Source organism: Rhodnius prolixus, unplaced genomic scaffold (genome assembly GCF_049639745.1).
Source record: "Rhodnius prolixus isolate KJV_2025 unplaced genomic scaffold, Rpr scaffold_12, whole genome shotgun sequence".
NCBI lineage: Eukaryota > Metazoa > Arthropoda > Insecta > Hemiptera > Reduviidae > Rhodnius > Rhodnius prolixus.
In genome coordinates this window covers 9,870,895-9,885,096 of record NW_027411635.1, presented here as the reverse complement: position 1 = coordinate 9,885,096, position 14,202 = coordinate 9,870,895, and the positions used below count along the sequence as shown (strand labels likewise).

Here is a 14,202-nt window from a genome sequence, read left to right as displayed (position 1 = left end):
CTTCATAAATAAAGCTAGATAGCTGCACTTGAACACAAGTGAAGAAGTAAATAAGCAATGTAATTGCCCAGATTTACAAGAGATTACACCAATAGGACAGGAGATACATTTCAATTAGCATTTAGATTCAGCAAAGGAAGGAAATGTAATGTTCTCAAAATTTATCATTTTTTTTATCTCATTTATAAATACAACTAGAAAGCTGCAATTGTGCAAAATTTAAAGGAAAATGATTACTATAAATGTACATATTTGCGGAGAGTTTACAGTGTAATTTTATGTTTGGTAAATTTCATTTTCGTAAAAAACGATTTGCAGTGTAAGTTGATCCAAATGCGCTGATAACTTTTTGCGCCAAATTTCTCAAATACATTTTTTTTTGTGACTTAAGGGTTATAAAAATCTATTTTTGATTCTGATGTTTCAAAAAGTGTTTTAGTTTATTATTCGATCAGTTCTATTAGGAAATTATAAACCAATTTTGTAAAATTAGAATGTATCTCACGGGCCATAAAATTATTTAAGGCGAGCCACCGATTGGCCACCCCTGCTTTAAAAGATAAATTTATAAGGTTTTCAAGGGGAAGGTGCCACCAAAGATTCGAACTGCTCAAATATGTACGGCCTTTATGGGAAAATTTCTTGATGCCCAGTACTTAATTTTAAAATTAATTAAATTGGTTTAAAATTTGAGTAACTAATTATTATTTAAATTTGTTCAGGAGAATGTTGGTAAAGTTATAAAAATCAAGGTAACCTGAACCATTTCTCAACCCTGAATAATTGCAAAAGTGGAGGTTACTGTTATGTTTCTAAATTAAAAAGGGGACGTTTAAATTTTAATTCAGCATTATTCATTTTAACTAAATGCTTTAATTTAAACTGCTTAATTCAATAGGCAATTAAAAAAATTTAAAAATGAGGTATTTAATAGTTTGTAAATCTTGTTTGTCATGGAGTTAACAGAGGCATTTCTATGCCTGTTCTTAGCGGTCCTCTCAGATAGTGTAGTTCAATTAAATAGTGATTTACCAACCAATCATATTGTGGGAAATGGAAATTGTACTTTAACTAATTTACAAAATGTTAAAGTCACCTTTACCAGCCGAGTGGTTAAAAATGGTGAGCGAAAATCATTCATTTTTAATGAAAAGTGATATTGTATTGGTGTACAGCATTAAGTCTTAGTGGTTCAGATCTGGGCCTGAGTTATTAATGCCCTATAGGATCCCTTGTTTATATTTATAACACAGTACACCTTAACCTAATATGTGTTCACCCGTCTGACTGAGTACTCGTCAGCACTGTAACTCTTGCACAATTTGGCAGTGTGACATTGTTACGTTGTAGGCATTAAGCTTATGTTAGGGTCGCAGCTCAGTATTTGAGTTCCAGCAGAAGTACCCCCAGTTTATATCCTAATACAGTGCATCCTTCTTTACTTATTTGGAGACTTTAAAAGTCTCTTATAAATAATACTCTTCAGCGCTGAAATTCAGGCACAGTTTGTCAATATGGCGTCGTGGTGAGCAAATCCTAATGTAATTTTTTGTTTCATTGCAGAATACATAGTCACCTTTAAGGACTATTATAGGCAAAACAAAAGAGAATACTTCATCGCATCAGCCTTAAATGGAAGTGACATTAAAACATGGCGAATTGTTCAGCGATCAAATCCAGCGTCAAATTATCCGAGCGACTTCGATGTAGTCATTGTAAGTATTTATGATTAAGTTACTCCCAGAGGAAGTTCAACTTTAAATATGCCATATCTTCATAAGCTAAATTTCTCAGCTGTCTTTCATTATTCACAAACACTTTATATATCTTTAAGATTCAAAGGACTTAAAAAAAAAGAACATTGTTTACTTTGTATTTTCAATGCTAAAAAAGTTGAAATGGGTATACAATTATACAATAAGAGGATATAACAACAGTCTGAAGATAAATAGTTGAAAGATACATACAGTTGAAGTATCAACTTCCCCATCAAGTTATTGGGAAACTGTAATAATAGAAGAGATGGTGTAGAGCGTTGACATGTTGATTCTTGTTAACTCAATTATTAGAACGACGAATTTTGTATGGTAGTGCTACATTAAAAATATGTGTGTAGTATCAAATATGTCTTTAGTTTATAAAAAGAAAACTTATAGTGTAAGATATTTGGCGTTTTATGTTTGTACTTACAAATTTTATTCTCGAATTAAAAGTTCCTATAAAAATAGGATATTTTATTTCATACTTTTTTTTTCAAATTAGGCACGTATATGTGCACACATAATTACGTTTTTCTAGTTGAGGACATCTGGGAACTCTTCCTAATATGTGCCTTAAAACTGCTAATGTTTCACACAAGTGAAGTCCCGACTTTCTTATAAACGCTTGAATAGATTCTTACGTTGGTTTACTTAACCTTTGCCACGTTAAATCCTCCAGTAAGTGTAGGTACTGCCCTGGTTAGTTTTGTTTACTACCTCCAAACTATGGTGCAAAGGTAGGTGTAACTACTTTTAAAAGTAGTTACGACTTAAAGGCAATAGGCGTACAAAAAACTGTGGTGAATAAAGGCCTGGTAAGAAATGGGGCAGAAGCTTGTGAATGAGACTGGATCCTTTAGGACTGTTGCGCCATAGTTAGGTAGAACTATTTACACCTTCCTTTGTCAATATGGCGTCGTGGTGAGCAAATCCTGATCTATTCTGTAATTTTTTGTTTCATTCCAGAATACGTAGTCACCTTTAAGGACTATTATAGGCAAAACAAAAGAGAATACTTCATCGCATCAGCCTTAAATGGAAGTGACATTAGTGTTCAGCGATCAAATCCAGCCTTGGTTATTATCTAAGCTACGAGGCCAACCCTTCTCATTGGCTGTAATTGATGGTTCTTTTAAAAGGATGCACATTTTTTGATGTCTTGTTGTTTCCAGACCGTACCTTCGCAGGTGGATTGTAGATATGCGGAGAGAAAGCCGCTCTTTGATCTTCTTAGTCATGGTCAAGGTTTCGGACCATTAGCCAGGACGGGTTGTATAAGCATTTATCTGAAAGTTACCAATATCCGTATACTAATCTCTTACTAGATTTCATTGTCAGCGTAGCTAGCCAGCCTAGGTTGACAAACTCTCTTACTCTTATGTAAGAATTGCTTGCTACAAATGAAAATAGAACTCCCACTAACATTTGAGAAGGTTGTACTTGACCTTCTCTTCATTGATTAGCAGGCCTAAGTAAATATTCTGAAAGGTTTTCTTCGTCGCAGTAGCTGATCTAGCAGACAAATTGTCTGCATAAGTGGATAATTGGCCCCCTGGTTCACCCCTGATTTTCTAACAACTTTTTCGAGGGCAATTTTGACTAAAAGACAAGCGCTCTTCTGTTTTTTGGGTTGAAGTTTAGGGAGATATCCGTTTGAACCTTCACTGCTCAAGTGGCATTCTACAATGTCATTCCCCCCCAAACGTACCAACTTGGTAGGAAAAGAGCCCATCATTTCTTTATCCTGCTATTATCTATAAAAACTCCCGTACGCCGCCTTGAAGTCAGTAACTAATTGATGCCTACTGAGCTGGCAATTCTTACCTTTTATCTGATAACACTAAAAGTGATGAAAGAAAAAATTTAATCGCCAAAGGGCGATAATAATTATTATTAGAAACCATTAGTAAAAAGAAACTTACAGTACCAATGTGTTCGGCGTAAGTGTTTTAACCGTGGTGGAGATTATTAGCAAGTTAAGTAAGCTTAACAGTAGCAATTTTTTTAAAGAGTAATTATTTTCTCGTACTCTTGCTTAATTTAACCAAGGCAATGTTTGGTACCCTGCTCTGTACTAGGAATGCTTATAACTGCTTTATCACCCCCTCTCCCTCTTTTTCTGTTACAGGTAGAAGAAGGCCCAACTGGTAGTGGCCTAAAAAAACTGAAACAGTATTCTACTGTGAAACGGGTAACTCCACAAAGACTTGTCTTCCGTAATCTTCAGTATGTCAACGTATCCGAACAGACGGATGGCCCGAAAATTTCGAGGCCTTTGAAGAAATTTTGGGAGCCGCCTAATAATGGACGTCGTATTGGGCGAGTACTTCTAAGGGCAACCCACAAGCAAATTACGAGTATCCTTCAAGCGGATACACTATGGAGTATGGGAATTACGGGTAAGTTACCTAAGATTAATAAAAGCCTGAGCATTTTATCACTTTTACAATTCGAAAATTATTTGTATCGTACCTATTAAGTTTGATGTTGTAAATGTAGACCATCACCTTCTGTAAATTGTGAGTGAACATTTCCCTTGTAATCCCTATAACACCACCTACTTTTGCCGACCGAATATTAAGGATTCCAGGTCTGGGCTGTGGGAAGTTCAAGGAGAAGCTCTAAATTCTAATCTTCCTTTAAAACCACTTCCTGATTGACGAGTTCGGCCATGTGTTATTCTCTTTAAGGTGTGCTCTTTTTCCTTTAACCAAAGAGGTATATTGTCTTATCCAAAACACTCTTACAGATACCCTCGTACTGTCAAGAGAGTACAGCTGAGTAGAGTAAAATTTGATGTAATCGCCTGACTGACCAGAATGGTTAACCAGCTCAGAATGGCTTGCCCGAAATAAATTGACTTTTCAATTGCAAGTAATAATTCTTTTAGTAGCATAAACATCGCTTGGGTTTTGAACGGTCTTGCATAGTTATGGTTGAGTGGGACTTGTCTAATTCAATTGAAAATTTTTGGTTCTGGTGTGCATGGATCAGCATCTGGCGGCAAAATACTTTAATCTTAATTTTATTTTCTTGTGAACCCTGTAACAAAGCTTATTTAACTAGCCCATACAATCCTCAGAAAATTGGTTTGGAACCAAACCTGTATGTATAGAAACAGAGCCTCCCTATCTCTATTTTATTAATTTCAGAAGTTGCGCTGCAGCCTTTTTAAATTAAAGTCACAAAATGAAAAATAAATCCACAATTTTTGGTACAGCATAGTGTCTTCTCAGGATCAACTCCGTAAAATACATGCTCTGTTTGTCTTAAAATAATATAGGTTCTGGTGTCAAAGTAGCCGTCTTCGATACCGGTTTATCGAAAGGACATCCACATTTTAAAAGAGTTGTCGAACGTTCGGATTGGACTCACGAGAAAAGCCTAGAAGATGGACTAGGCCATGGTACATTTGTGGCTGGAGTTATCGCTAGCAGTAAGGAATGTCTAGGCTTAGCGCCCGATGCCCAGTTGCACATATTCCGTGTGTTCACAAATAATCAGGTAAGATTGTGGATCAGATTTTGTCAAATTAAGTTAAAATGACAATGAAAATCACGTAGAATTAAATTATGTCTCAAGTAGGTTCCTTGGCTAGGACTTCACCTACTTAAATATGATACTGGGTATGACCAAATTTTGCTCCGAGGGAGCATCGTAATTTTTAGCTCATGTCTCACTTAATTGATTCCATAATAAAATTGTATAGATCCAAATTGTAATAAATGTACTAAAAATATGTTCTGTAGCAGTGTTAGCTAGGACTACGCTTAAGTGAATATTAGACTAAAGATAGTCAAATTTAACAAAGCTTGGAGGAAGATCTAAATTTTTTTCATTTCACAATTTCACAAGTAATATTCGTTCTATGATGCAATTGAATGGAACAAAATTATAGAGCATTAAATTTACTGTAATGATATGTTTTCAGTATACAAGTTTTCTAGCATTGTTTTTATTTTTCTAATTATTGTTCTAATTTTTCTTTTATTTATTCTGTCTTCTAGGTTTCATATACATCATGGTTTTTGGATGCTTTCAATTATGCCATATTAAAAAAAATCAATGTACTTAATTTGAGTATTGGAGGTCCGGATTTTATGGATCACCCGTTCGTAGACAAAGTGTGGGAATTGACGGCTAATCGGGTGATTATGGTCTCGGCGATTGGGAACGATGGTCCATTGTATGGGTAAGTTTCTAATCAAATTTGATCAAGAACCCGTTAAATCATAAGCTACAAAAAAGAATAAATCAAATTCGTATGGATTTATTATTGAATTAATTTGAGGATTCCGTTAATAAAATCCCTACCCTAACTGTTGTTTCTGTGAATTTTTGTGTAGAGTTCTGAATTATTATTCCATGGTATGTCATAAGGATTGACAATCAAAACAGAGTTCATTTGCATTTATTGTTGAATTAATCTTAGGATATTTGAATTAAATTGAGTAGGTTTGATACAGAGTGATCATACGAATTCACCTCATGAGATCTTAATTTTGAGATCTTAAGTAAATTTATAAGCTTTTTATGGAGCTGTATAAATACCTATATATACTAAATTACCCATGTTTTATATTAACCCATAATAATCCGTCTATTTCTTCTTTTTAGTACTCTAAATAATCCAGCTGATCAAATGGACGTTATTGGCGTTGGTGGCATCAATTTTGATGATCAGATCGCTAAGTTTTCATCAAGAGGTATGACTACTTGGGAATTACCTCAAGGGTAAGTGTAAAATTGTCTTTAAGTCATGTTTGAAGAGAACCTTGATTGAACATCTAGGTGACCCCTGCTTTACTGTTTCTGGGTTCCTCAAACCCCACAAAAAATAGGTAGCTCAGAACCCATCTGTGTTTGTTTCGCTTGTGTACAAGCGACTCCAAAGAAAAATTTCAGAGGTAAAGATTCTTGTAAGCTTCATAAAAAGTGGTCTTGAGTCTTTTAATAATCTAGACTTTGTGTTAATATTGAACCTCTTTATTATTTCTACCTCTTTAACCTAAAACAAGGGTTCTTTATCCAACTAGGACCGTTCCTTTACTAGAAGGATGAACCTGAGACTTAGTTTTCTATGAATCTCATTCTACGGGATAAAGTCAGGCCTTGAAACTCACTTTAGAGGCCTTGTGAAGACCAGTACCAAGCAATGGTTTCTTTATCTAGTCTGGGTCGTAGGGTGATTCTGGACTTCAGAAAAAGTTCTGCCTGTATCCACTCCTTCCTTATTTTTTTATTAAATTTGATGGAAACACTGCAATATACTTTCCAGATTAACTCAAAAGTTTAGAAAAACACACAGATATTCTTCCGAATTGGGAACGCCATAAAAATCTCCACGCATCGAATCTTAAGCTCATTATCTATTCCAGATATGGAAGAGTGAAGCCAGACATAGTAACTTATGGCTCAACAGTTCGTGGTTCTAGCATTCGAGGCGGATGTCGCACCTTATCAGGTACAAGTGTAGCATCGCCCGTGGTTGCTGGAGCTGTGGCTCTACTTGCCAGGTATTTATTTAAACATGGCTATTTTGGGTGAAAAATTCCAATGAATCCATAACTTACAGACTACCGTTTTTTCGATTAAGCGGCGTCTTCCATCGGGGTAACGCCATAAATCCTGCATCAATGAAGCAAGCATTGATGGCATCGGCCAGAAGGCTACCGGGCATAAACATGTTCGAGCAAGGTCACGGGAAATTAGATTTACTCAAAGCCTATCATATACTTAATAGCTACACACCACAGGCAAGTCTTAGTCCTAGGTAAGTCTCCAAATTTGTAAATAAGTACAACAGTCATTTCTTTGGATTGTCTTTTCATCCATATTACAGTTACATAGATCTCGGCGAGTGCCAGTATATGTGGCCGTATTGCACACAGCCATTGTATTACAGTGCAATACCTACCATAATCAATGTCACCATACTAAATGGACTCGGCGTTTCCGGGCGGATTGTGGATAAACCAAAATGGTATCCATATGTACCTCAAAATGGGCATTATCTCGAGGTACTTCTATATTCTGTTTTTATGTTCAGTTATTTTTTAGTTTTAGTAAAGTTGACGAAGTTCCCTAGCCATTTAACCTTTTTTTTTTCTTTTTTTTAATCCTTACAGGTATCGTTAACCTATAGTAAGATTCTGTGGCCTTGGTCCGGATGGATGGGTGTTTCGTTGACCGTCAGCTCGGCAGGAATGGCTTATTCCGGAAGTGCTCAAGGCCATGTAGAGCTCATCATTGAGTCACCTTCCGATGATGGAGGTTCTGCTCCGAAGAGATCCTACATACGGCTGCCAATCCGAGCGAATATAATCCCAACTCCTCCAAGGAGGTAAGCCAATGATGGTCTTTTCTTTAAAAATCTGGAAGTAATATCTTTGGACTTATTCTAATTAGTCCTAACCTTCTGTTAAAGGAAACGCCTATTATGGGATCAATTTCACAATTTAAGATATCCACCGGGATATTTCCCCAGAGATAATCTTCGCATGAAAGCGGATCCATTGGATTGGAATGCGGATCATATTCATACTAATTTTAAGGTCAGTAAGAATCAATTTTGTTGCGAAACAATGAAATTTATCTCTTAACTGGCAGCAAACGAAGCAAAGACTCTTAATCATTCTCTCTATTCTGGAACTATGCAACCAAAAAATCTTTAAGCTTCAGAGCTTAGTGACCTGAAACATAAAAAAAATTTCAAACTGTTGAATTTAATCCAAAATTTTGTGCTGTGTAGTTTTATGGATTTAAATTACAGTTTTATTATCTAATTATTTGCTTGCAGATAAAAGCAGTTTTCAGCTAGATGTCGGGTGTAGAAGTGTTGACAATGCCATCTTTATAGTAGTCACTAGCCAGAGGGACCTTTCGGGGCGCCTGACGGCCGAGGCTACACGAGAACTGTGGTTTAAGCAGCTCCAAATAAATATGCCCTTAATGGCACCTAAGATGGAATAACTCTCGGTTAGAAGGGTGGGTCCTGTAATAGAAAAAACGTAGGCGTTAGGTCGGTAAAATAAAACTCTCTCTCTTAGATTAGAATTAACTGAAACAAACACTAAAAGAAAAATGCAATCAAAACAACGGAAACAGAAAATAGAAATAAATCTTAAATATAAAATTCTTATTATAATAATTAGTTACAACATTAAATTAAATGAAATTGTATACAAAATAATAAGAACCCAATGAGAAATATTTGTTAAGCAAGTGCGCAAAGTTTTATTGTTGACGATGAACATTTCATGGAGTATTGCAGCCCAACCGTCAGTTAGGGAATCCTTTAGTTTAAAGTTGAAATAAAATATAGCCCACTAATACAGCCTATGCAATCCAACGGTTATTTCGGTTATACTTCCTCTTCTTTGAAGGCGTAGATCTGTTTTGCCTCTGCACATTATAAAAGCGTGATTATTTATAATTCGAGATCATCTTTTTTTTTTAACTAAGGTTCTAAGTAATTTAATTCGTGATTGGATCCAGGCAGATGGTTCAGAACAATTGTCAGGTCCAACAGTTAAATAAAGAGGCCTTTGAAAAGTAGCGGCATCATGTAGCTCAGAAGTCATCTTCTTTATATGGGAAAGATCACTTCCCCCTACAATTAAAGGAGTTATTTTACTAAGTTCCGAAGCGAGAGGTATTCGTAAGTTGGCTTAGGCCAGATCCAACTTTGATGTCTATCGACAGATTTTCATCTAATCTAATAAAGAAGTCATATTTAGCTTTGGCTAAATATACCTTTGGGTATACATCTTTATTTGAAAGAACATTGATTTTGCGGAAATCTATGCAAAAGCAATAGGTGCCGTTTGGTTTTCTCACCGTAACAACAGGGTTGGACCATGAATTAGAGGATTCATTGGCTAAATTTTTGAGAGTGAAGAAGTTGATGAAAGTGTTTATTTCTTGAAGGTTTTTCCCGAAAAATTCTCAGAGGATTTTTTTAACTTAGTCAACTCAAGCAATATCGTACTCTGTTTTTTCCGACTGAGACTGAGAGACTTAGAATCAATAATCGATTCTTATTCAGTTTGGCATATTAGATTTTAAGATATTTTTCTTATTACGTTATGTACTCATATTTTACAGGATATGTATGGGCATGTACGTGCGGCTGGCTATTACATCGAAGTACTCGGTGCACCTTTGACATGCTTCGAAGCTTCCAATTATGGTGCCGTATTTATTGTAGATCCTGAAGAGGAATTCTTTCCAGAAGAGATCGCGAAGCTCAAGAAAGATATCGATAACGGGTTGTCGCTGATAATATTCGCTGATTGGTACAATGTGACCGTTATGCGCAAAGTGAAGTTCTTCGATGAAAATACAAGGTATGGTTTTAAGTAAGAAAGTGAACTCAAGAGAGCACGGAACATAGATGTATACGAATTAAAGATCATGTGTTTTGCTTTTTTTCAAGGCAATGGTGGATGCCTGACACTGGTGGTGCCAATGTACCTGCTTTAAACGATCTATTGTCTTCCTGGGGTATCGTTTTAGGCGATACAGTCTATGACGGTGAATATTCCATATCGAAGCAAACGATAACGTATGCTTCTGGTACCCACATCGCTAGATTTCCGTCGAATGGGGTAATCCTTGCGGCAAAGCTATCCGATCAAGGTTTATTTAACTATGGAATACTTATCAGTTTAATAAATTCGATCATCGCTTTTACGTTTACGCTCAGTTATTGTTTGTAGGTGCGGAAATGTTAGGAGGGAAACCCCGCAAGGATGAAGTACCAATTTTAGGCCTTCTACAAACGCACGATAGCACTAAAAGTGGGCGAGTTGTTGTCTATGGTGATTCAAATTGTATTGACAATAGTCATTTGCAGAGAGGTAAGGGCAGAGGAGTGACTAACGTTTCATTGTTGTGACTTACTTTGTAGTAATATGATTAAACCGGGAATTTAATTCTCTGAGGACTTTACTGATAAAAGAAGTAGTATGCGTAACTCCAACTTAGTACTTTTTATTTAGCTATCTCAACTTCAATGAAAGACTGTTCTTCATTGTGTTCCTTAATTCTTGTCTTTTTGATACATAAATACAACCTACAGAAAATATTTTTCATAGTTACATGAACGCAATACTGTTTCTCACGTAACATGTTGCTGTATCATATCAGCCATTGATTAAGGCACACAATGTTTGGCAACTAGAGGAAGAAGAGTTTTCAAGAATCTTACCCAACCAGTTAAAAAAAAAAAATCGGTGAAATTTTAAGTAATGTTACAGATTGCTTTTGGCTGATGGATGCATTGCTGGATTATGCAACAAATGCTCACGTGCCTTCCATATTTCTGCAAAATCAATATAAATTAACCAACATTATCCATAACTTGCCGCAACGTATGGAAGGTAACCATTTGTACAGGTAAGTCTTTCAAACAAGGTCTTCCATATATATATATATATATATATGTATAATATATTTTATATATATTAATTTTTCGAGATTTCATGCATTGAAGGACAAACTTCGTTCTATTCTTAGGATAATTCTTTTAAAATATCTTTTACAACCTTCAATGGTTGGCTGGGCCAAAAATAATAAAGTTTCTTAAATGTTTGATAATTCGGACACATTTGGTGCCCTTCTGCAGGAACTGGTTTGTGGTGGTTGAGAAGGTAGAAGGATCTTTTTCATAAATATTTTTACCTGGAGATACTTCACATTTTTTAGATAAATTCTCAAAATTTGTATTTGTTTTCTGTGTCGAGAAGTTTTACAAGATAATGTTGTTCAAGATTTCTAAATTTGAGTACTGCCCATTACAAATTTTGTGCTTTTGCGGTAATATTCATCTCAAGATAATTTTTGTTATTTTTTATTTTGTTCTCCGGTCACTTCCTAATCTCGAGGTACTTGCCACGATTTATCTATCATCTTATTCATTTTTACAGATATTCCAAAGTATTAGTGAACCATTTAGAAGATACAGGTAAATTAATGATCCGAGACTTACCTAAATGTCCACATCTTATTTGGGCACAACCGAATCCGTTAAATAAATCCGCACCAACGTAAGTCTGTTCGCAACTCCATAGATTTAGATTTTTTGATCCATGGTTCAAGATGGAGGTGACTTTACTTTTCTTTTCTTTTTTTTTTTTATAGAAATCTGTACAAATCTGCCAAATTGTTGTCGATTAAGGTCGACGCAGAATTACCAGTATTCGTTAGCGAAAGAAACGAGAATGAAGATGGTGTTGCCGGAAATTGGGTACCTCATGCTTCGGATTTTAATCCAAATGACGATGATGGAATGCCAATTTTTGGATTAATCATTTTGATTCTAGTATCCTTGTTTATATTTACTAGGTATTTTGCAAAATTGCCGCTTTTGTCGTTTTTGGATTGGATTCATCATGAGGCATGCAGTATCACCAAAAAATCGAATCATATACTGTTTCTGTTACAGATATTTATTGATAAGGACTTCGCCCCGGCGTAAACGGACTTTACGACTCCCAACTTTATTTACATGAAGTCCCTATTTGGAAGACTTTGGAAATTAAGTATTGTGAAAGCACTAGAAAGATGTGAATAAGTATTAATATTACTTGTAAAGGATTTTGCCCGGATTTACCTTATTCCGCATTAACCTGGATCCCTTAAATTTAGAGTTGAAACAGAAACGTAAGGTTATCTTATCTTCCCATTTTGTAATGGTAACAGCTTTCTTTTGGATTTCCAGGCATGCCTGGGTAACAACAATGAAACTAACGTACTTCTTCAGCAAGTGGTAAATAATAGCTAATCTTGCTTTGACAGTAATTTCCTTGGTATAAGGCCACATGACTGGCAATCCATTGTAAGACTTTTAATCCATTTAGTCTTTGTATTTCCCTTCCTCATGCCCCAGTAACTAAATTTCAGTAAACTTGAACTAGCTTGAAGGAGAGATAAAGACGAATTTTTGATTTTTTCCTCGGACCTGTTTTTCATTCTCCAAGGTACACCTGACAGTTCATGGAATAATTATTGCACAAACAATCCCCAAGTTCTTGAATGCCATATAAGCTAGCATACTGATTCGGCGCTTCCATTGCGAGGTTTTCAGCCCTGGATGACTAGTAAATACTATAGTAGTATTTTCTTATAACTAAACTGGGATCCCAGAAAATATGTTAGCAGATTATTTGCAGTTCCAGTTAACCTCAAATCTGGGATCGCATAAATTATTCTAGGATCACCCTTGCTTTGATTCTTTTGCTTATTATATATTTTTATTTTTTAATTCGGTCCTTCGAGTACTAACAAACTTTCCGCTATCATGGATGAATTGAGTGGTGCGAATGATTCCGGAATCTGGTAAACCTGCTTACTTTCCCACATTCTACAGGCCAATCAGCTTCTTGCCGAATCTGGAAAAGTTCTTAAAAAATTGTTACTTAAGCGTATTGTCGGAGTTTGGTGTTATACCAGATCACCATTTTGGCTTCAGGAGTTTTCATAGCACTGTTCAACAATGCCACCGGCTAGTTGGAGGGAAAACAGTATGTTTCGGGGGCGTTTTTAGACGTAATCCAGGCCTTCGATCGTGTTTGGCATCCTGGATTATTATTCAAACTAAAAAACAGAAAAAATAGTCTTCCTTCAGCATCTACCTCATTCAGCGATCCTATCTTTCGCATTCACAAACATACCAACGACAAGTACACACTTGTTACAGACACACTTAGCAAAGAAGTAGCAGATTAAAATGAACCTACAAAAATGCCAGCGTGCCACATATACTCTCCGTCGGGGGTCCTGTCCTCTTGTCTTCTTCAAGAGCAATCATTTTCCTTGCACAGATCTGGTGCGCTACTTTGGGTTCCTCATAGACAAATGATTTATGTGGAGAAGCAATGGCAAAACATGCAAAGCTGCTTTACAGATTACTTGGTCGACGCTTCAATTTGCTCGTAGAAGTCAAACGGCTGATATATAATACGATCCTCAAACCTATGTTGACATACGGACTACTGTGGTGTTTGGCCAATCCTACAATCGTATGTATTGTACAGACATTCCAATTAAAACTACTTCGACTGATAGTTGACACTCCTTTCTACGTGACTAACCTTACTCTTCATAACGACCTCAAGATCTCATCCATTCAACAACTTGCCAAGACAAAATATCAATAGTTCCTTACTTCTCTCTCTAATTGCTCTTATCCATTTGTATAGTCTCTTGCCTTCTTTCACAATCCACCACACCGACTGAATCGTCCCCGAGACTTTCTTGAGGTCTGAAGATCACCACATCGATTTCCTATAGAGAGTGCTACCGCTGGGTAGTTTCTCTTCTCCTGCTCTTTACGCACCTTATATTAACTACTTTTTTAGTTACTCATTGTATATATTTATACAGGTTGTAAATTACTAAATACATGTTTCAAAAATCCTTTTAGAACTAGGAAAAAACT

General features: G+C 35.9%; 1 protein-coding gene across 2 annotated transcripts; it reads left to right on the top strand.

Moving 5' to 3' along the window:
* The first annotated feature begins 767 nt into the window (after positions 1–767).
* On the top strand, positions 768–13,992 carry S1P (membrane-bound transcription factor site-1 protease). 2 transcript variants are annotated; one of them, XM_074143108.1, is made up of 18 exons: positions 768–1,122; positions 1,564–1,715; positions 3,889–4,159; positions 5,044–5,264; positions 5,768–5,952; positions 6,378–6,494; positions 7,139–7,276; positions 7,357–7,533; positions 7,603–7,780; positions 7,889–8,103; positions 8,188–8,314; positions 9,867–10,108; positions 10,198–10,400; positions 10,481–10,621; positions 11,021–11,159; positions 11,690–11,809; positions 11,904–12,107; positions 12,208–13,992. In XM_074143108.1, the coding sequence occupies exons 1-18, from the start codon at positions 954–956 to the stop codon at positions 12,272–12,274; spliced, it is 3,066 nt and encodes a 1,021-aa protein (XP_073999209.1). In that variant the 5' UTR covers positions 768–953; the 3' UTR covers positions 12,275–13,992. The 2 variants fall into 2 exon arrangements, with proteins under 2 accessions (XP_073999209.1, XP_073999210.1); XM_074143109.1 differs by having other exon boundaries at positions 776–923.
* The last annotated feature ends 210 nt before the right edge of the window (positions 13,993–14,202 follow it).